This window comes from Nesoenas mayeri (genome assembly GCF_963082525.1).
Source record: "Nesoenas mayeri genome assembly, chromosome: 1".
In the NCBI taxonomy this organism is placed as follows: domain Eukaryota; kingdom Metazoa; phylum Chordata; class Aves; order Columbiformes; family Columbidae; genus Nesoenas; species Nesoenas mayeri.
This window is the reverse complement of record NC_137541.1, coordinates 74,648,609-74,671,675: the sequence shown is the minus strand read 5'-3', so window position 1 is coordinate 74,671,675 and position 23,067 is coordinate 74,648,609. Positions and strand designations below refer to the sequence as shown.

At 40.3% G+C, this 23,067-nt stretch overlaps 1 protein-coding gene across 1 annotated transcript in view; it reads right to left on the bottom strand.

Annotated features, from left to right (window-relative positions):
* SCUBE1 (signal peptide, CUB domain and EGF like domain containing 1) overlaps window positions 1-22,817 on the bottom strand; it is a gene marked incomplete at its 3' end in the record, with an annotated part of 203,564 nt that extends 180,747 nt beyond the window's left edge. Inside the window, exons 1-2 of the mRNA XM_080363809.1 lie at window positions 22,727-22,817; window positions 19,821-19,943 (exon numbers count right to left, since the gene is read on the bottom strand). Of these exons, the coding sequence (XP_080219935.1) occupies window positions 19,821-19,943; window positions 22,727-22,814 (211 nt within the window). The 5' untranslated portion in view covers window positions 22,815-22,817. The remainder of the gene's footprint in view (window positions 1-19,820; window positions 19,944-22,726) is intronic.
* Between the last annotated feature and the right edge of the window lie 250 nt (window positions 22,818-23,067).

The following is a 23,067-nucleotide window of genomic DNA, read 5'->3' as shown; positions in this document are numbered from 1 at the left end:
ATTTAGGAAACACAAATTTCAATTGACTTTGAAAGGAATAATTTATGTGCTTGGACATTTAAAAATGAATAGTCAAAGGAAGCTGTCTGCCCACATGAATTTCTTCTAATTTAAAGAACCAAACCCAAAACTTGGCACACAGGTATATTATGCAGATGTGGAATATCTCCTAAAGGAGCTGGATCCATAAAATAGCAAGAAAAAGAAATGTTAAATTCTTTGTAAGTGTACCTTGATGAATAAATCCACATATTTATTCAGTATCTGAGGAGAAAAATATTTTTATGTTCATCTTCATCTATTTATCTAGGTGCTTTGAATGAAATACTGCCAAAGAGGCATTATGAAGACAGTAAATCACATTGTCCTTACAAACTTGCCAGTAAAGGAATTGTGCTTTTACCTTCCTGCTCCATGAGAGGCTGCTGCTAGCCCCCTACAGAGGACAAAACATACACCTTGCAGAATTCTTTATTACCAGTTCTCTCCTGCTAAAAAAAGTCATACTACAGTTCTAGAATTGCAGTATGTTGCCTTCTTATCCAGAACAGTTATGCAGCAATGGACATGGCAAAAAGCTGGAATGCATATTTCCATGTGGTCATATTTTGCACTTTCATGGCTTCCCTCTTAAAAGCTTTCAAAAATTTTTACTGATTCTTTACTGCATTTTGGTCACTGTTGTTTGGTCACTAAGACTAACGCAGTATCCTCATTTCCATAGGAAAACAGAGGATAAAAGCTTCACCCAAGGTTCCGAATCCTACCCAGTTAAGAACAGAATTACAGTACAAACAGAGCTGTCTTCATCACTGCATAGTTTTATGCAACCTTGATCTCAGATGCCTGGGAAAGAATTGACCTTGTAATATCCAAAGGTGAAATGCCCTGGGGTGAAATCCCAATCTATTAAAGCCAAGAAGCATTTTTGCCAGTGGCTTCAGGGAGCCAGGAAGACGTGTTTCCTGGGACTCACAGTTAAGAGACATGTGAGACGGGAGAAGCACTTAAATTTCTTGTTCCTGCTTCCAATTCAGAACAGGCAGCAGTGCAGTGTCAACACACTAACTTTACTTTTAAGGAAACAGGCAGACATGAAATAACACACATACTGACAAGAATACAAACAAGTTCATGTCCTGGATCATAATAAGATCAGCATCTTATTCTTTTAATGACTGGACTGGAGACTGTAAAAGCCATTAAATAAAAACAACATGGGGATATTTAGATATACTCTGTTTCTTCGGCAGATTCTACATTTAACATACTTTCAGCAGTTACACACACACTGGATAACCCAAACCTAAGGCATTTGTATTTCTCATATCAAGTTGCACACTTCTTAAGAAGGGAACCAGCTTCAGATCTGAAGACCAGAAAAAAAACCCTCACACTTTGGTTAAAGACTCTTTTGGTTAAAGGCAGGCCAAGTTTGCCAAAAGTTCAGCTCTCTGGAAAGCATTCAACCCAAGCAAGAATACTAAAATTATTAGATTCTCAAGAGGAGTTTAGCATCAGCACATTTCCACGTGTTCAAAATTATTTGAAGTCCACTCAGCTCTGCTCTTAACATTTGCAAGATCTGACCCAGCTAGATGTATGAAGAATCAGTTGGGAAAATGTTATCAATCCCACTCAACCTGACCCACTGAAATTCCGCTTGCCTTTCTAAGTTCCATGGTAGCAGAATTCAATATCTACTCCAAGTCTAAAATTTATGAAGAAAATATTGACATATCAAGATTCAATCATTTTTTTTCTACTCCAAATGAAACCTTGACCTTCATCTCAGAGTGAAGTCTGAAAATCCCTTCGCATGAAAAGCTTCATAAGTCACTTTTTCTATAAGAGAAAACAAATTAAAAACCATCATTTGTAACATCTGGTTCTTCCTGAGACACTTTATTTTTTGACTCATAAATGTTAACATCTTTATTCTTTAGATGCTGTGACCTTGGAAATGTTATGATCTAATGAATCAGAGGAACACACAGTGCAGTTTTACAGCTTTCAAGTTGTCATGATATTTTCAAGACGCTTGTGCTCAAGAAAACTGTAAAATTTGATAGCCATTAGAACTACTCTGAGAGCCAAGGTCAAGGGTGAGCAGGCTGGAGAGAGGGTAAAATCAGAAAAAGCAGCTTCATGTTTCTCAGTGGAGAAAGGAAAAAGAACAGGTACAATAGGTTGTTTAGCATGATGGGTTTTTTCAGTTTAAATCCCTCAAGAGCCTTTACACTATGGGAACTGCCTCTCCAATGTTTTTCCTATTAGTGCATCCACAAAGAAAAAAAAATCCATTTTACAACTTCCTTCAAAAATGTCACAAACTCCTATTTTCTAGTACTAAATCAGCAATAAAATGAAAATGCCATGCCAACTTAGTGGAGATTATTTGGATGCAATCTGTGGTATTGTTGGGGTGTTTTTCTGGAAGCCATTTCATACAGCTTCCAGAAAACATCAAGTAATCTGAACCAGTTTTATTTGCTTCCTTCTGTGATGGCTGAGCATGAATTTCATTATGCTTTGTATCTTCTTAAAGCACTTATCTGAAAGGAGGTGGGAGGGAAATGGAATACAAACCAAACTATGTATAGGTATACCCAGCTGGTTAAACAGCACATATGTTTTTAAAGTGTGAGCAGCTTCATATTTAGAACTGGCTTGCCTAAAAAACATTTAGGATGCATTTGGAAGGCAGATGAGACACCGGCCCATTTATCACTGGCTGTAGGATGGGACTTTTTTACTTCCTATTTGTTTAATTTTTTTCTCTGACCACACTTATTATCTCCTAGTTTTAGAGAATGAACAGACACATCTATTGCAGATGTTTATTTTGTCCCGTGTCTGAATTTGTTTCCTATTACTACACTGATCACAGCAAGTATAAGTCAAATTGTCAAATTGCACAGAGAAAGGATGGCCTTGTAAGAGTCACCTTCACCACTCGGAGAAAAAACAGCAAGCTTTCAGACACACAAGTCCTTCCCTAAGGAGTCAATGGACTATGTGAACTTCTGAGTTAATCAGCTGTAGAAAAAGTAGGTGTGTTTAGTGCTTGTTATTTTGCAAGTTTTAGTTAATTATCTTTAAATACTGTTTATCATACAAAGAGAACATTAAAAAGTCACTTTTAAAGACTCTAGTGGCTAGACAGTGTCAAGCACCAAATGCTGTAAGCAGAATTCAGCTGGTCCAGCTCATATTGTTAAACGAAACAAGGCTGTTAAAATCCAAACTTTCTGCAGTAGCGGAATGATTATACTTCACATTTTTGGTGAATGACCATCACATTCTTCATTCATTGATAACAAACATGGTCTCTGGAGACTACCTTCCTTGTATTTTTCCTAAATTCACCTTTCCTTCCGCAGTTTCCTGTCTCTGTTCTCTTCCCTGTACATTTCCCTCCTTGCTTAAACTCCTAGTTCAAAGAGTGAGAAGAACATTTTTAGTGGCTGGACATCGATATGCCAATCAAACTGACAAAAGAATCTGCCCCTTTGATTCATTCTTTCAGGATGCCTGCAGTTTGAGGCAGGTATCACTGCTTCAGTGTACGTGTACTTTATCAATGAAAAGTTATCACTGAGGTACAGGGTAATAAAAATTACTTTACAACACACAAACAATCAAACAAACAAACAAAACCCCACAGAAACTGAAAGCTGAGATTCTGCATGCTTGGTGCAACTTCAAAGCCACCTAAATACTCTTTATATATATAGATAACATTCCAGAAGCAGAAATGAAAAGGAGATCAAATAAATGACAAGGAATACTATTCATTTAGGACCTTACAAAGTTTTTGACTGCTTAATTGACAAGTCTTCCAACTGCATTAACATTAGGTTCATGTAGTGTTTCTTACCCAAGAGTACCTTTTGAAGGTCTAAAACCTGTGGACAGCTACAGTCATTTATGGAAAAAAATAATTAAGCAGAGGTTTTTCCCTGAGGAAAAATATGTTTTCTATTCATATACCTATTCATATACATCTCAGCACCATGGAAACTTATCTGGGACTATTCCAGATCTATTCATGGTTAATACAGTATTTTTCTAGATAATAACAAAATTATTGTTATCCTGCATTACGCATCTTGAACACTTGATTAGAGTTTGTTGTGGTTTGACATTTTTCTTAATTGATATTTAAACAGACTGGCAACAAGTTCTTTGAACTGCAAGTGAGATACCCAAATAAAGATGGATACCTGCAGAGCACATAACAGTTTTAGAGTCTGTCTTTATTTAGTAGCTGCCATGCCCGACAAGCTCAAGCAGAGAGATTTCCTGTTCACAAGCTGTTATGAATGTGAAACATGACATTTGACAGCATTTTTCCCACCACTTCTAAATCACAGTCATTTCCACCACAATTCCCTCTTTTAATATAATGGGAAATGTTTGATTTCACATCTAATCTTGCAAGTTCTTGGAGATCTAATGGGAGAATATTTTTGTGTGCCTTTCTGCCACAATTGGTGTGCATGCATCCTAATGACTATTGCTTCAGTAAGTCAAGACAGAAGGTTATTCCTAGACCTTTAAACTGAAATATTAATCTAAAAACTTTGAGGGAGAGGTTTAAAACAGTGAAACTAGCTGATTCATACACCTACGTTTTTTCCAGCCCCTGTAGGCATCTCCTTCATTCTCAGATTGTGGTCCATCAACCTTCCTTTGCATTTAATATTAAAATTTCTGTCCATTGACAAAAGGAAACAATCCCAAGCTTCAATTCTGAAATAAATGTAATTATTATCTGTTCATGGATTAACTTATTTTCTGGGGCTCTTCATGTGGGAGAACAGAAGTTAGCTATTCCTTCTTGCTCATTTCAGAACAAGTCAGTGGCAGATCAAGTACTGTAAAATGGAAGATTTCTTGATATCACACAGCATGTGCTTCATTAGTCCCTGGCAGATCAACACTGTTCCAGTTTTAGGCTGAGACAGCTAAGGACACAAGTAGTTTGAAAGGCTATATAGCAGCAGTTTTCAACTTTCTTGGATAAGAGAAACTGTTATGTTTTCCAGCAGAGGTGCAAATCCTGGTATAGCAAATTTATGTTTTCTGACAGTAGACTTGACTTTTCAATCTACTTTTTCCACATGTGCTTTAGCAGTAGTCCTGGGGCTACTGCAGACTCCTGGCTGAGAACCGTCCTGCTGTGCTGGTTAACCGCTTGGGAAATACAATGTAATTTATATCATGTAGGATTTGTAAAATGTAGGGCTTCCTGTCATCCTGCATTACTTGGACAAACTCTCTCCTTTGTGTGGGACACATATCAGACATAAATTTTACTAGCCTACAAAAACTCCCATGAAAGTACACAACTCATCTAACTCTGATCAGAGCAACTCTGCATTGCGCACGCTGTTGTACACTGCCATGAGAGAACCACTGCACGCACTCAAATGACCTGTTCAGGGCTGCCCTCTGTTGCGACATTTATCGAAGTCGCGTGGCTGATTCTAAACACGATACACAGAGGATCCATGGATTTGTGTTCCCTGACAGTGCTGGACCTAATAGTTATGAAACTCAAGAAACCAAACCTGCCTACTATTTTGTCACTCATTCCCCAAACGCAGACAAATTCCCACAGTTCCCCAACAGCACCCTTTTATGAAGTGAAGGCCTCCCAACATTTTGCTTTGCAGAGAAAAGCAAAGGGCAGCCAGTAAGGACTGGCACTCTCAGTCCTTCACAAGTATGATAAGTGTAACTCCTCACCTGTTAAACAGGGGCTTACTGGAGGACAACTTGGACGATCAAAGCACGGATGCTCCTTTGTTTCAGAATCATCATGTTTATTTTTGCCATAAGTAGATTTTCCAGCTACAGAAGTGGTTATCTGGACTACAAAGGTCCACATGATGGTTCAATAACACGCACAGAATGTACTAACAAATGAAGAGTATGGGCCACTCGTTAAAACTCAGTTAAATAGAAATCCCAAACACCTTGTGGTAATTAAGACTCCAGAGTAACCTTTGAAAGACAAATATGTTAATATCAGCATGTTGCCTACTTCCAATATCAATCATTTAATATTCCACTTTTCTTATCCAGGAGATGGTACTGAGGATTCCATATTTTCTTTCTCTTTTCTATGGTGTTGTGCACTGATAGTAAGTCTGCTTAAAAATTATTTCAGTGCTCCAGCCTAGATACAGATATATTATCTGTATCTAATTTATGTTTTCAGGAGAGTGGTAATTGTTAATTTTTCTCATGAGTCCCTTGCAGGGCTGTGGGTACCCAGCATCTTTAGGAAACAAACTGCATAAAATCAGTTGAGATGACCCTACACTTAAGAGAAATGTCTCCTTTATGAGCTTGACACATTTACTTCAAAAAGATCTGTGAAGACTAAATCGAACAGAAATTACATCAAAGATTTACAGTATTTTTTTAAAAATCTGAGATGGGCTTACAAAACGCTCAAACTCACTTTTGTCCAGCACCCTTCAGCTTTGTGCACTGTATAGGAGGTAAAAAAGTTACTAGGCTGCAGATTTTGTTATTATGCAAGAGCTGAAGATGATCAAGTCACATTATATTTCTATAATGACAAATTCAACTTGTCACAGAATTGTGTTTCAGCATCTCAACTTTCGGTAAGTTGAATCTTACTAAAGCTGTGATAATAAATATAATACCATAAATGTGGGTGCACACAAAGCACTGTTGGAAACAGTTCACAGCTCTAAGAGCTACCTCAATCAGAAGTCAGTAGTTTGGGAACTCTACAATCATGAAATGTGGAATTATTTCCAAGATGCCAAAACATTTGGCAATTTTGCTCCACAATTCAGAATTTTGGCACAGCCTCTCAGATTCGTATCAAAAATTCTATTGCCACAATGTGTAAAATACTTGCCACATAATTTTGTTTGGGTATACAGATGGAACATGTTCCACACTGTTTTGAAAGTGTGGCCCCAGCCAGTATAAACAAGAAGCCCTAGATGCTATTGCAGTAAATCAATGCAAAAAAGTTTTATTTTCAAATATTAATGTAATTTTTTGGTTGAAGCTTTTTATTCCTGAAGCAGAGAACCCTCTCCTACTGATATATGCTGACAATTCTAAAATTTTATTCACAAAGGGAGTTCAGCAGTTATGATATAGGCTCTCCTTAGTCTTCTAAAAAGCCATGCAGAAATTGGCCTTGTGAGCTAGAGCTCTATATAATAAAACCAGAGAAAATCTGAAAACCAGTGGCAAGCAGCTTTTGAGTTTTGACCTGCAGATGTGTAACAATTGTCCAGCAGAGGCACATGTCTACACATAGTGAACACCAGCATGGAACCCACCAGCTTCTCCATCATGACCCTTTACAGACTTCAAAACATTGCCTGAACTCTTTAGCCAGCAGAGAACAAAGCAAGAGCTGGGGCTCCCTGAACAGAAACTAATGAAGTTACACACTCCCCTTTGCCTGACACGCCAGAGTGAGGGTTAGATGAGGCCAGGGCAGGCTGTACAAACACCTATTTCACAGTAAGGAAAATCCAGGAAAAGGAGTAAGGATTAAATGTAAAAACACCATTGCCGAACCATGAATCATCAAATATTTTCAATTACAGGCTATGCTCACATCTGATGTTTGGACAAGAACGAAATATAGAGCAAACAGATGTAATCAACTAGGGTTGCCAAGAAATTAGACATTTCTGCTCCAGTGTTCAAATACCCTATATGAGACAGCAAACATAGCATCCAGCACCGTTAATACTATTCAGTAGAAAAAGAATGATACTGTAGATATGGAAACAGCAACATGCGCATTTGCTTATATTCATAACCTGGAAATTTTCCTTTTGCAATTTTATGTAATTATATTTGTTTGTTATATCGGGGCGGATGTTAGGTAGAAAGAACCAAAGAATGCCTACAACTTCTGTGCACTATTCAAATAATAATATGCATTTGACAGAATACACGACAGAAAGCTAGGCAGTCTAATTGTACTGCTCTCCTCCCCAACAGTAGAGGAATGAAAGTGGAAATGTTGATATAAATATTCATTTAGTCCTGTAGAGTTATCCTCAATATTCTCATTTAGACAATTTATCAACAGATGCCTTTTACAGCAATGCTATTTTATTACGCACAGAAAAGCAAAGGCAGCAGTTGCTTGACTAAAGACTTGATAACAGTAAATCCAATAAACAGTTGTTTCTTTTAAAAAAAACGGACAGTACATCCAATATAGAGAAGCATGATGTGACACTCATGGTAAACAACAGTGGATGGGAGGCTGAAAAGAGACTGGTGTTTATGACTCCCTGCTCCTATATAATTCTTTTCCAGTATACTGAGCATGGCTAATCACCTATCTACCAGCTGTGAGTTTTGCAGAACACCTGTAGAAGCAAACATACTCATTTTCCATTTATATTCTGAAGATGCAATTAAACACAGTGATTTGAATGAAACTTCTGGCACGAGAAGCCTTTAAACCTCTAGCTGCATTCTTCCATGTTCCATTTCATATCATCTACCCTAAACATCCACTGGCCCCTGTCAGAGACTGCACGTCAAGCTAGACATCTTTAGTCAAACTTGGTCTGTCCAGCTTACACACTTCTCATATTAAAAGATAAATATATACAGACATGTGTCATGGACAGGGACCAGAGTTCTTTGAACCCACTGCAGAGCGCCCTGATTTTATGTTCCTGTAACCAGTATAATTTAAAAACCTTTTTCTACTCCATCAGCACAGAACATACATACAACAAACTGAACAAAAAGGAAAAATTCTAAAAAATGCTTAAGAGGTGTTCTAAAGAACAGATAACTAAACAAACAAGACTGACATTCAAGAAGGTCTGTCCATCTCCATAACTGGCACAAGTGACTTTTCTTAGAAGTTACTTCTAAGTGTGCAGAAAGGTCTAGCAGGCTTAGTGTAAAGGACTCTTAATATGCATTTAGCTTATGCAAGCAGACAACTCAGCTACTGGAATTAAAAGCAATGCAATTTAAACACAAGTATAACTATACAGTCTGGCAGCGCTTCCTGAGTAGGATGCACCAAGAATCTTAAGGCTGAGTTCTAAGAAAAGACAATTTAAAAAATCAGCTTTTTCCTAGAATAAACTTGGGGGGGGAGGTTGTTTGGTTTTGTATTTTTAACTATATGCCTGTGCTGAAGAGGTAGGAGCCTATTTTAAATTAAAGAATAAAAAATGTAAAATTGAAACTGAGAGGATGAATTTCATAATGATCAAACAATAATACTGCAGCTTAAAAATCTCCTGTCCTTGTTAAATTCAAAGCGCAATTAAGTACAGAATATTTTCCACTAATTTCAATGGCCTCTGAATCTCACAGCTGCAGGCTCTTTGGCCCAGATACACCTCACCCAACTTCACACATCTACATTGTACATGTCCACATCTGTGTTAGAAAGAGACTGTTATTGTCAGGACACGATTCATCTGACCTGTTTTTGTCTCAGTTAATACAAGGTGAACGCCGCTAAGGAAATTCCTATTTCTCTCCATCAACTAAAAAGGGAAAGCAAAGTGAACAGCTTAAGTGTATTGGTCTCTGCTACTGAGATCTATATTTGGACAGATGAAATCCACCCTTTGTTCTCTTCAGATACCCCTGAAATGAACAGAAACTCTACCAGTATACCAAATGTGCAATACATAGAGCCAGGGCCTCCCTCTCAATATAACAGACTTTATTTTTACTAGAAGTTAGGTCTCAGGAAGGAGTGGAACATGAAGACCATAATCAACTGTCTCAGCATAATTTAAATGTTAAAATAAATGAATTATCAGATGTATTATTAACAGTTGTAATTATATGCCTAGCACACCAATTAATTGAAGTGAATGACAAGCGTTCACTTGAGGATAGAGAAACGCAGGAAGCTATTATTTGTATTAATTCACGCACTAATTTTCTAAGTTGTGACTCCAGAAAACTGTTAAACCAAAGGGCACCAGTATGTTTTCAAATTACCACAGGAAAAGTAAAGTAATCCCACCCCCCACCAATTCAAAAATTTTACAGCCAGCAGAAGGCACAAAACCACATGGAGGAGATATTTTTAATTAAATGCAATGCAAAGAGAATAATGGTTTCCCATATTCAATCTAAAGAATTATTATCAAAAGGGCCTTAGCATCAAAAAAAAAAAAAAAAGTCATTTAAGAAAGGCTTACTGGTTTAAACATAAGCTGTTTCCGATTATAAAGTAGAGCTTTTAATTAAGATTAGTAAGCCCTAATTCAAGCTATAATTTGGTTCCTCTAGTTAGCAAATGTCTATTAAAACTGAGCAATTAAGGTTAAATGGGTTGAAGCATTTAAAGCACTCCCTCCTGCTTCAAATACTATAATAGAAAAGACCATGTTAGTGACTAATTCAGACCAGAAGACATGTATTTCCCCTAAGTTTTATAGTTCCTTGTTGATCATAAAGGTCATTAAAGAAGAATCCTTTGGTAAACTAGATTTTCAGATTGTTATATGTTTGTATGTTACAGCTTACCATGCATAATTTTAAAAACAAAATATAAAATAGAATTCTGTAATTTTATAAATGTAGTATAATTTTTGCTCCTATTATGGTTTTTCTCCCTTAATTTTACATAGTTTGGTAATAAAAATATGTAGTAAACTTCCCAGTAGTGTATTTCTCCCTTTTGCTAGTTGTGTTCATACTTGGCCTAATGGTCTTAATCACATATGTTTTGTGTGTACTTCTGACAGATAAAGGCAGACGTATACTGCAATTAGTATTACTTACATAAACTGCCTTTCAAAGAACCTCACCTTCCACTTCTCATTTTCACAGCTTCTTCAAAGACTGAAATTCTGCATGCTTGGTCTCGTCTTTGAGATCAAGCTATTTTAGCAAGTTCAAGCAAAAACAGCTGAGCAAGCTTGAGGCCTGTATTTCTGAGGGCATGACACACACCCTCACATAGCCCTGCCCAGCTGTGGCAGAGCCCTCACCCAGCAGGACCCTCTGCAACACTCACACCCAAATAGCAAATCTCTCCTGTGTTCTTTGCACCCTTCAGGACTTTCCATGAGCACACAAATCAGATAACGTAATCAAGACACCAGGCTGTCCTTTTCATTAAATATGAATCCTACAGAATATGCTGTGTGCAAATAGGATCATTCAGGTGGCTTTGCAATTACAAACACTAGGATCTTCCTCAATGAATGGCAACATTAAGAGAAATGTGCTGAGGCGACAGGTCAACTCCGAGCTCGGGGGGGGGGGCAAGAAAGAGGTGGAGAAAAAGGAAGAAAAAGGGAAAACTACAGGATCTAGCAGGAGCTGGTTTGACCTGAAGACAGAAAGCAAGGAAAAGGACCTGTAAAGGGTCCTCAGAGCTTGCAGCTACCAGCTCTCCAGTCCCAGAGATCTTGCTGTGGGTCACTGGCTCTCAGCATACTGATACTGCTGTAACTGCAGTAAGCAGAGAGAAAGGATAAGGGAAGGAAAACTGAAGAAAATAAAAAAGAAGCACATGAAAATACACTGGGAGAGGACAAAAGAAAGAGAAGTAGGATTTGCACTATGGAAATGACAAGACCAAGAGACAGCTGAGTAACAGAATACACGAGACAACACAATGAAGACTGCAAGGAAAGGGGACTACACCACAAGTAAAGGTGACGGGTGGGAAAACAAGGAAAACCAGGCAGTATCTGGCAGATGTCTAAAGAATTAAGACAAAAGAAGGACAGGTTCTTACACATTGAGCTTAGTACATTCTATTTATGCTCCTTCATTTTATTATAATTTTTCTGGCAGAAAATTTACACTCTATATTTGGGGGAAAGGAGAGGTTCCTTCTAAATACCAAGTTTACATCATCACAGGAGGCCACCCTGGATTCTGCAGCTTAACAACTGCTGAGACTGATAAAATGTTATATATATTTATAAGTTCCCAGAGTACCTACAGACCATCCAGCAGACAGGGAGCTTATCAACTATTTAGAGAAATGTCTTTGGATAAAACTATATTTTTTCCAAATTGAGAATTACATGTAATGCTGCTGAAGAATGAAACCAAATTTCTAGTGGTATGGTATTTGTTTATGCAAAATATAGCGATAATTGTATCCAAGAAGCATTTCTGGAGGAAAAAGGGGGGGAAAAAAATTAAAAAAAGAAAAGTTGGAGCAAATGTTCTTTTTTTTTTTTTTTAAGGAAAAATGAAAGATTTCCAAGCTGGACCACCAGGGGAGCTGTTCAGTGAAGCAGCACTATGGGTTGCCAGAAAGTAGCTCTGAGAGGCAGGACAGGGCAGAGAGGAAAAGGGAGAGGAGAAAACAATGGGGTGTGTGACACTTGCAGACTGATGGTACTGTGAGCAGTGAAAAGTGTCATGTCATCCCAACTAAGGAATATTCTGGTTTTACTGAATAAACTGCCGAACAAACGGAAAATGAAGCCATCTGAAATAAATAAACAAATCAAATTGAGGCTCAACCCTGGCCAAAACAAAAGCCCTATTCAAGGAACTGAAGTGGCAAGAGAAAAGAAAAAGTTATCATAATCTGTTAATTCACTTAGGCTCTAATAAAACTCTGGTTTATTACAGAATGTTCTCAAGAGTATTTTCTTGCTTGCTACTTCTTCTCCATCCCCAAAGAAACTCCATCCCTGAAGTAATTCGGAAAACTGGCAAGCTGAGAATCAAGTATTAAATGGTACCAGACAATTAAAATGAAAAATAAAATATAAAAAAAAGGCACGGAGAAGACCTCAGAATTGAATTCTGGGAAACACTTTTATCAGCCTAAACCGAAAAAAAGATGCATAATTTACCCAATCAAATAAGTAGGATTTACAGAGAGGGGGGAAAAAAAAAAGTTACCAGCTTAAATCGAAGCAGCTATTTTATATTCTCCCTTCCCTGTTTTTTGACAGTATGTACAGCTTCTGGAAGCTGCTTTCAGGAAATCAGCACAATGGCTTACCCAGAGTAAAGCTATGATCTGTGTGAATAAAACTGGGAAGGAAGGTTTGACCCTGAAATAAAAATCACCACAAAACTGGGAGGTTGTAGAGTATCTCCTCCTCTGTGGTCAGCTGGGCTGCTGCAGCCAACAGGACAAAACCAGCATCACAGGCCTGTAGCAACAGGTCTCATCCAGAACACAGCCATTACAGAAGGGTGACATAAAATTCAAAACATGACATTAATGTCATCTATTAAGGTATTATAACTGTAAAAATAGAAAGCACAGCAGCTTCATTACCTAATATTCACTGCAGACCTCAAGATTACTGGACATCCAGTTCCAAAGCAATTAGATCAGCATCAAAGCCTCAAGCACTAAACTGAGATCAAGGCATAAAACGGTTTAACAAAAAAATAACAAAATTTGAATAAAGATATGAAAAAAGGCTGAAACAATATGTAGGAAAAAATGTTCACATTCCGTCTTCCTGCAGCTTTTCAGAACAGACAAAGAGTGTAGATATTTGAGGTGTTTTAAGTGGAAAAAGAACCTCAACACACCAACACAGAGCTATTCAGAAAATCCTTTGTTGCCCTGACAGATACGTAGTGGGACATTAGTAGTAGATATTATTAGCGGATTTGACCAAACTGACTTCCCATAGCACCTTCTTGAAAGCAATAACAACAAGACTATGGATGTAGTAATAATATTCAGCCTGAAATGAGTCAATATTTGCAAGATCCCAGAGGATGACCCTTCCTTGAGAGAATTAATCCACCTTCTACTGCAATTAGAAGAATCATCAATCAGGAAGAAGTCACTTAAGCTGCCTTGTTCAGTGGCATCTCTGTTATTCAGCAATGAGACAGACAGTACAAGCCTGAGACCACTGCAGTTGTGCAAGCATCAAGACGCCCAAATTTCCGAAACCAAAGGATACCCAACAGTGTTCTTTTACTCCCACAAAACATCACTGATAAAGATGGTCCACTTAAGAAAAAATAGCTGAGAGTGGATTGACTGCACACCACAGAGCTCTTAAAAGAACTGGGAACATTGTTCCATCTCGAAGACATCCAAAAGCTTCATACTTAATTATCTCTGCAGAGAAAAGAAGGCTTCAGTGTGAGATACTGGACCAGGAGCTGGGAAGTGAGAATGCTGAAATGTCCTGTGCTGGTTCCAGGTTGCTGTTTCAGAGTAGCCCTGTAATAATAATTTTATTGCTAATATTTGTTTAAAATATTTTTTAAACAGATCTAACAAATAGGTATATCTTCACACCACACAATTACTGAATATGATAATGAGTGGGTTATCTATACCATTTCTGATTCATTGTAATTGCAATGAGCTTTCATTTTATACTTAAGTCTATTGTTGCAAACACCATGAGGAATTTAAATCTTGGCTTAGGGACATTATTGCACTTGCAGTATGAAGACAGAATTGCATGTCCTATCACAAGAGTCTCAAACACCTGCCAAAGTAAGAAATTCACCATCCTGTTGTTTCCACAACAATAGAATTCCTAATTCAGAAAAGGGAACTTTAGTTAACAGTTCAGAGATTATCTGTATGATACTCTGTGCTTTTCTGTCTGCAGCAATGTACCGTGTCAGAAGCAAAGCCAGACATCACATAACATATGGGAATAACAAAACCTAGCTATATCCATGCAAGTATTTTTCCAGATACCATATTATTTCCATCCACTGTAAACAGACAAATGTTAGGAACTATGGTAGAAGTTGCAACGAGCAGCATATCAGCCCCAGATTATGAGATGCCTTCCTAGACTGTTTGGCTGCACATTTTCCAGAAGCTTCCTTCAGCTAGGCAGCCCTTAGATGAGCACTGATGTTCAGAAAGGACAATTAAGTCTGTGTTTCCAAATGGACATACACAGAATATAACCTGTGATTGAGACAGGAATGGTTTATCTTATTCTGAGATTGTATCATGCCTATACCCAGTGGGATGCTATCACTGGGGTAATCAAGAATAACAGCCCCCTCTGCAGATCAGCATGATCACCTGCCTGTTTACCTCGAATGATTACTTACGTTAGGAAAAAGTCTGCAAGTACCTCAATATATGACAAACAGCATGACAACTGCACAGGGTTACTCAACTAGTATTCAAGCAGAACTGCTGCTGCTAGCACAAATTTCCAACCTGATAATCACCCTCTCAAGGCATACTGACAGCATACTTTGCCACAGCACATGTATGCTGCTCTCCGTGCAAAGTCCATCAACAGTATTATGAAGCTACACAGCAAGAATTAAAAAAAATAAAGTACACCTAAAAGTTTTGAGCATTTCTCTTCTGTACAGAATTCAAGAAACATAACAACTGTATCAGACCGATTATTAAAACAACTGAAGAATAGTTATGCAAATACTATGAAAGACAGTAGAAAACACACACCAAGAGGGAAATCTTATTCAATATGGGAAATCTTGGAGCAGAGTTTTGCAACCTAGAAGCAACAGGTCCCAGTGAACATCTCTCAAGGAAAAATCACATCCACCCAATCGCATCCTCTATATACTGTAGAGAAAGAATCCTACACATAAGGTATCCAAAAGAAAAAGAAACTACAGCTAGAGGAACTCACTGAAATCACAGTCACACTGGGGATAAACAGTAGGCTGAAGGAAAAAAATGCTTAAAATAGAGAATAAAGCTAACACACTAACTGGATATAAAATTGGCACACATAAACAGCAACCAGCAATTATACAGAGTATTTTAACCATTAATGGCACAAGGGTTTGGAACAGCCTGAGAAGTAACATGGACAAAAACCTCCAAACCTTAGGTTTAAGAGCTATAAACTGTTCAATGACAGAGTACAAGAGCAAACATGCAGCATTGGTATCGGGGACAAAGAAGACCCTGTCGAGGCCTAGGGGAACCTCAGGGCTTGGAATCCTTTTGAACCCTCTGGAATCTCTATTGCTTTGACACCACTTTCCAGCTAACAATTTTATTGAGATATCAACCTGTGGGGAGACCAAAAGTCAATGTAGAGAAGGCAAGGACAAAGACCTAGGGAGCATGAAAATGCACACTTGCAGCTGAATGCAGGCCACTGCATTTGAGTTATTGACTAAAATCACAACATGGAAGATTTCCTAGGTAATAGTAGGTCTGCCAGGGCAACTGAATCAGTTATCAATGAATAGGTTTTGTATGTTGAATAGAAATGGACAATTGGAAGCAAGTATTTTTTTTAAGATTACCAGGGCTGGACACATTATTCTGTCCTATGAAAATACCAGCTAGAGAATTTGTGGTCAAAAGATACTGGTATAATATGTGATATGGGGAAATATCATCATGGCAATGCTGACCATATGGCTTGACAAAGCACAAGGGATAGGTGGTTGAAAAAAAGTTAAACTGAAAACTACAGAGAGAAGCAAGAGACAAGACACCTGAAGAATGAGCAGTTCTTCTGTCTGGAGAAACAACTGTGCTCTGTGGAAAAAAAACAGGTCAGCTGGTTCAGGTAAGAAGGCTAACCAGAAGAAAAAATGGAAAGAAAAAAGATCTGCAAACTGTGAAGTGATCCCAAATCCTTGGAAACTCTGGAGCAATCCAATCCGAAAGACATTTTGGGAGAAAAGGAAAGTTCAGAAACAAATTCCCTGCTAAAGGCATTTAACAGACTGTCAAGAAAATGTTTCATTTTAGTATAATTGCTGCTAGGGCTCTCCACGAGTCCCTTTAAGGAGTGTTTCTGTTGTACGTATTTCTCCCCCATCTTTAGGTCAGAGCACCAAAATATGCACAAAATCCTGCACAAATGCCTGGGCTCCACATCTCCTGCATTAGTCTAAAGATCCCATTCTTTAAAATATTAATTTTCTTTGAATAAAACACTATAAATAAATATGCAAAAGTACACAAAATACATATTCACGTACTGGGTATATCTGTACAAATATGTTCTCCGTCACTTTTATAAATCATGTTAGTTCCCATACCCTATCCCTTTCTTTCAAAATGGATTTTAAGTGAACAAATGTAAAACTTAAGACTGATGTTTAAAGACTGATGTTTCTAAATTAATTGTAATGCCTCAGTATAACCTAAACTGGCAGCTCACTAAAATTAAATTGAATAAATTTGATCATATAATTTCTTTAAGCTCACTGCACTATAAAAGTTGCAATTCTGCTTGTTTAGTAAAATCTGGCTGTATATAAGAGCCTGTATTATAAGGGAGTTAGTCATGATGTAAGGAATGTTCTTTAGACATGAAGCAATACCAGTAGATTACTACAAACTTGGTTAAATAGGCACATTATCTGTGCACAAGACATCCTTTTCTAGTTTCAGCAATCAAAAAGCTTATTTAGAAACGCTCAGCTATAAATATCCAGAATTGCTTCATGACCCCGCTTTGGTTTTGGCACAACAAAAACCACTCACTGTATTTCATCTTTGTTATTACAAGCACAGTCACTTTTATCTGAAAAGATAATTTTAATGGCTGATTACTGGTGTTGTCTTATGACAGAATATTAAATACCAATCAATACTGCCAGTCTGCTTATTTCTGTAGGTTTTGAATACTTGACCTCAAGATGCAAAATCAAGCCACTCTATGTGAACAGCAGACCTGAGACATACCTTAGGCCTGCACTGTGTATGACCCTTCCTTCACCTCTATAGGTTTGAGTTTGCTCACTTACAAAAAGGACATAATGACATCTGCCTGCCACTGAAGGTACATAATGTCAGTAACAAAGTTTCAAAGTACTTTGACATCAAATGAAAACGTACTACATAAGTAATCTAAAATGAGCTCCAAAAAGGAAGCATCCAAAAATATTTCAAGCTTTCTGCTTATCTCTAAGTTTGATATGAATTACAAACTTAAAATATAGACCTGATGCAAAATCTTCAGAACTCTTACTGTGATATTTTTTAAAGTTATATATCACACCTAGTAATACCTGGTTTAGACACCTCGCATTCATTTACCTAATGCTGAATAATTAACATGCATGCAAAATGTGTTGCAGTCTGCCTCGGCTTACCTTACTTATCAAGCTTATCAGACACTACATTCCATCAGATACAAGTTTGACATCAGTCACAGAAATTCTATAATTCTGTATATCATTCCACAGACAAAACTTGTTTTTTACTACTTACTAAGCTCTCTTTTTTACTGAGCAAAGGTAAGTCAGGCAAAGAGAAATATATGTATTAAATAATCATGAGTATCAGCCAGGTCTACCATTAAATAGAGCTCAACAGCTAAAACAGTAGTAGTAGTTAAAGCTTAAGGAAGCTTTTGAGATGGAAAACCAATACAACAAGCAGTACCCATTTCTGAGAATGCTATAACTTCCACAGCTGTGGCCTTGAGTACATTTTCTCTGTACAAAACTCTTCCCCTGGAAAGGATGAATAAGTGGTGCTGAATTATTATTGTTTGCAAGAAAGAGAATCTGGCTTCTAAACAGCAGCTCAGAGATGCTAGAGCACCAAGAGGTGGACAGTAGAAATTTGGCTCTGTCAACGTTAAGCCCAACACAGAAAAATATGACAACCACAAAAATGCTTTATGAGGGCACTTGAACAAACAGTTCGGAAGTCCATGGAGAATAATATGTGGTTTCAAATTTTTGTAGACTTCAGCAAAGTCATTTCTAGGTCTTTAATCTTTTTAATGGACTGGCCATATACATTTTGAAAAAGTTTCAGTCTGCTAGAGAAAGACAGAGACTTAGAATTTTTATAGCTGCTAGGCATCTACGAGTAGGTAGAAACAAACAAACACCCCCCCATACACACCTTGTATCTTATATTTTTAAGGCATTCTGCTGCAATTACAATATTAGGTCTTTTCACCAGAGAACAAGACAGAGTTCATAAAACCTGAAATATGAGTGTACAGAGTGCCTAATAAAACATGCTATGTCTTTTTCAAGTGCAAGGATTGATGCAAGGACATACAGAAGCAAACCAACTTTTTAAAGTCTGTGTAAGTATAATAATCTGAAATAGTTCCTTTTCAAATAGTGTTTCATATACTAGAAATACATGATCATGACATGTTCGTGGGGTGAAAGAAGCAAGCTCCAGTGTCTTGTTCGAGTTGACACAAAACAACACCTACTGCAAACAGACCAGGAGGAACGAGGCTCTCACTGGGTGAGAAGAGTGATGGTTAATCACACCTTAGCCAAGTGGAAGGTGCAAGCTTCCCTGCACCTCAGAGGGCCCCGAGGAGAGTGACTGAGACAGGCTGCAACACCGTGCTGGGCCAGGCTGAGGAGGCCGCAGGGCGGACGGCGGTGCAGTGAGGCGGCCCCGGTTCCCCGCAGCCCCGCTGGCTGGCCTCACCGAACGCCTGCGGCTGGGAGAGACGGCCACCCCGGCTCCCCACCGCGGCCAGCGCACCCTCCCTCCCCACCGGGAGGGAACCGAAGTCCCAGCCCAGCCCGGCGGCCGCGCCCCGGGCAGGCCCACGTGCCAGGCGCGGCGCTTCGAGCCCCGGCGGCAGCGGGCCCAGCGCTGCCCGGGACAAGCTGGTGCTACCCAGGAGGGGGAAACGCGCCCACCCCCCACCCTTTTTAAAATTTTATTTATTTTTATTGCTAAAAGTGGGCTGGCGGACACGATGTTTGTGATGCCGGACAATTAGCAAAAGCAGCAGGGGGATGCTTGCCAATAAACACCGAGATTTGAGAGTAAGCAGCTGTAAATCTGCATTAATCGTTTCAGGAATTCAGCTGTTTACAAAAGCTTTTAAAGAGCAAACAAATAAGAGATGGGAGGGGAGAAAGGAGAGGAGCTGAGCTGTCCTTACCTTCACATTGTTTCCCTTCACCTTTATAGCCTGGCTTGCAGATGCATTTGTAGGATTTTGGTGTGTTTTGGCAAATTGCATCGATGTGACAGTCATCCGTAGCTTCTGCACACTCGTCAACATCTGCAAGCACAGAATGAACCCCAAGGGGACAGATAAGAAGGGAGACCTGAGACACAGAAAACCACGAAGGAGAAATACTCCCCCTGAAGAAGCTGTTTGCTGGCTTGCCTTCCAAGTGTCATCCTGGAAATGGGAACAGCTAAGGTCAAATAACTTAACAAACCAATGTGTTATTCTTCTGAAGTCATTTATAAGCACTGCTTCACCAAGCTTCTGCGTTAGGAAATCATTAGACATATGAGAAATTAGCATCAGCTGTATAGGTCTGGACTCACATCTTCATAAAACAAAAGAGTGCTTAAATGACCTGTAAGAGGGGGGAAAAAAAAAAAGCCCATTTACATGTTCTAGCAAAGAGATCTTCTTAATTTACACTAGTTTAAATAAGCTATGCTGGTGGGGGAATGAGAAAAAGAAATATTTGAACAGCAAAACCACATGAATCCTTTTTATTAAGAGGAAAAAAAAAAAAAGACCATATGAAACTCCGTAAGTTAGCACGAAGAAAAGCAACCTGCATCATCTACATGGACTAAAACCCATTTAGAAGGGAAAGGTCCCAGCAGCCTTCCCAGCCCCTGCTCGGGTGGGTGCCTCACTAGTGAAACGGACTCTGAAAGGGGGGACACAGACTTCTTTTCTTGTTTTCAGGGTAGGAAGCCTTTACAAACATTTCAGTGACGGGCATTCGTTTTCTCCCCCGGATTTAAAGAAAATGGGGGAGGGAGAAGGATGAGAGAGAGTCGAGATTTGGTAGTCGTGGGAATGTTAATGAAGTGAACATAGAAGGGGAAAGAAAATAAAAAAGCTCCGACCTATTCAAGGATGGGGTGTGCTGTTAACAGGGGAACATTTAAAGCCCTGCCTAACCTGCCCTGCCCCCCGCTCTCCTCACAGGCTGTCCCCGGCCACCCCGTCACTCGCAGCGCCCTACGCGAGGGGCCGGGGCGCCGGGGCCGCCGCGGGAGGAGGCGATGTCGCCGCCGTCAGAGACCGGCGCTGCCTCGAGGAGACCGGCCGGGCCGCCGCTGTCAGCCGCGGCCGCAGTGTCAGTAACGCACCTCACGGGGACTCCCTCATCATGTCAGGCAGGCGAGAGCCACATCTGGGGCTCCCGGGAGGAGAAAGGTAGGCAGGGGAGCGCCCTGCCCTGGGGGGGGCGGGTGAGCAGCCGGGTAACAACCAGCCGAGCTGCACAGAGTAGAGTCTCCCCTCTTCGTTTTTAGGGAAGTGTCGAGGAAAGAGAGGTGCTGCGGATGGAGGGAGGAGGGCATCCAGCAAGACACATGCGCAGCTAGTTTCATGCCAATTAGATTAACAGATCCTCAAAAAAGGTGCACTAAAGTGAAAACACTTTTATTGTTAGCTTAAAATCCTCACGCGAATTGTTTCAGAAGTGCTCATTCAAGCCATCTCCAGTGATAAAACACGGATCCTTCAAAGTAACCGAGGACGGGAGGGGGCTACTTAGAGAGGGGAGAATAATCAGATATTGTGGCACGGCACACAGAACTTCTCTGAGATGTGCAGACCAGGAACGGCCCCGCGGGGCACCTCAGGGCTCCTAGCAAGAGAACTGCCTGCACTCGGTATTGTTGTTATTATGTTTTGGTTTTGTTTTTTTAAGAAAAAAAGGAACACTTGCCCCTTCCCAACAGCAAAGCATTGTATTTTCTGGAGAAACGCAGAGCTGCTGTAATTTGTATACTTATCTCTTGTCCATTCGTTTATTTTAACCGCTGAACCGGTTCAGATCTAGCTATGATTTACGTGAATTAGCTGAGGGGGTCCGAGGGTGTTGCCCAGATCAGACACAGATCCAGTCAAGCACGAAAAGAAAAGAAGGGGTTTTTTTGTGCCTTTTTTTTTTTTTTTAAATGCTTTGGTTCATACTTTTGACTCATTAAACCGGCACCCATCTCCCATCAAGATCAGCAAAAGTGACAGCTGGACTCTTTATAATGCCGTCAAAAATTCAAACTGCATTGAGCCAAGGGGGACATTTCACAGCAACCAGAGGATGCCTGGGAGTCAGGCGTGAATGCCAATGAGTCAAATGAAAGGGCAAAACCAAATATGAGCCCCTGCTCTGCTCCACATCTCACATTGCATTTCTTGGACTTTAAGAACTTCTACGCTGACTTCGTTCATTTTGTTGCGCTTAAACTCTTGCCATCTGACAAAAAGTGATTTTTCGGCCCACCCCCACTCTCCTACTTCACCTTAAACGATTTATTCTAGCACAACTTCAGAGACTGCACACACATCTTAAAGGAATTACTTTGGGCTTACAACGTTCCTATGCAGATGGGGGGAGGGGGGAGGAGAGCGGTTTCAGTGCCTTTTTTTTTTAACACCGGAGCAAAGACTTAATATCATTACTGCTATGAAACAGATACGAGCGCGGCTGTTAGGAAACGGCAGGTCTTTGGGCTAATGCGCAAACAAGGAAAACCTGTGAAGATATAACAGACAACGCTTCCCCTATGGAGTCTCTAGGGTTCAGCACAGACTTATCACGTAGGCACTTAAAGGAAAGTAACTTTTTCTTCCCAGTCTCTCCCTCCAGACGTCCCTTGGCTCCGGCAGTGTCAAACATGCGAGAAAACGCCTCCCCACCACAACTTCCAACACGCCCGGCACTACTCGCAGCAAGAAGTGACCTCCCCCTCAACACCTTGCACCAGGGAGAGGAAAGCGGACAAACACGGTCCCCCCGGGGCCACGGCTCCGCGCCGTCCGTGCCTTGGGGAAGGCGGCACAGTGGCGGAGCCCCCTCTTACCTGCGCCCCCGCTGCCTCCCGCCAACCTGCCGGCCCAGGCGAGAGCGAAAAGCAAACAGCAGCGCCGCGAAAAGCAAACAGTGCCCATGATAATGATGCGATCTCCGGCCCCCGGTGCCTGTCTGCGATAAGGGACGCGCTCGGGGCCGGGCGCGCGGAGCCGCCGGCGCCGACGCCCTGACAGCGCCCCGCTGATTCGCCGGGGCTCCCGCGGCGGGGGCGGTGCCGGCCACCGGGGCGGGCCGGGCCGGGGCGGGCCGGGCCGCTCCTCCTGCCCCCGGGACTGCCCCTGAGCCCCGCCGCCGTCGCCGGTGGTGGGGGGTGGTCGGCGAAGCGGTGGA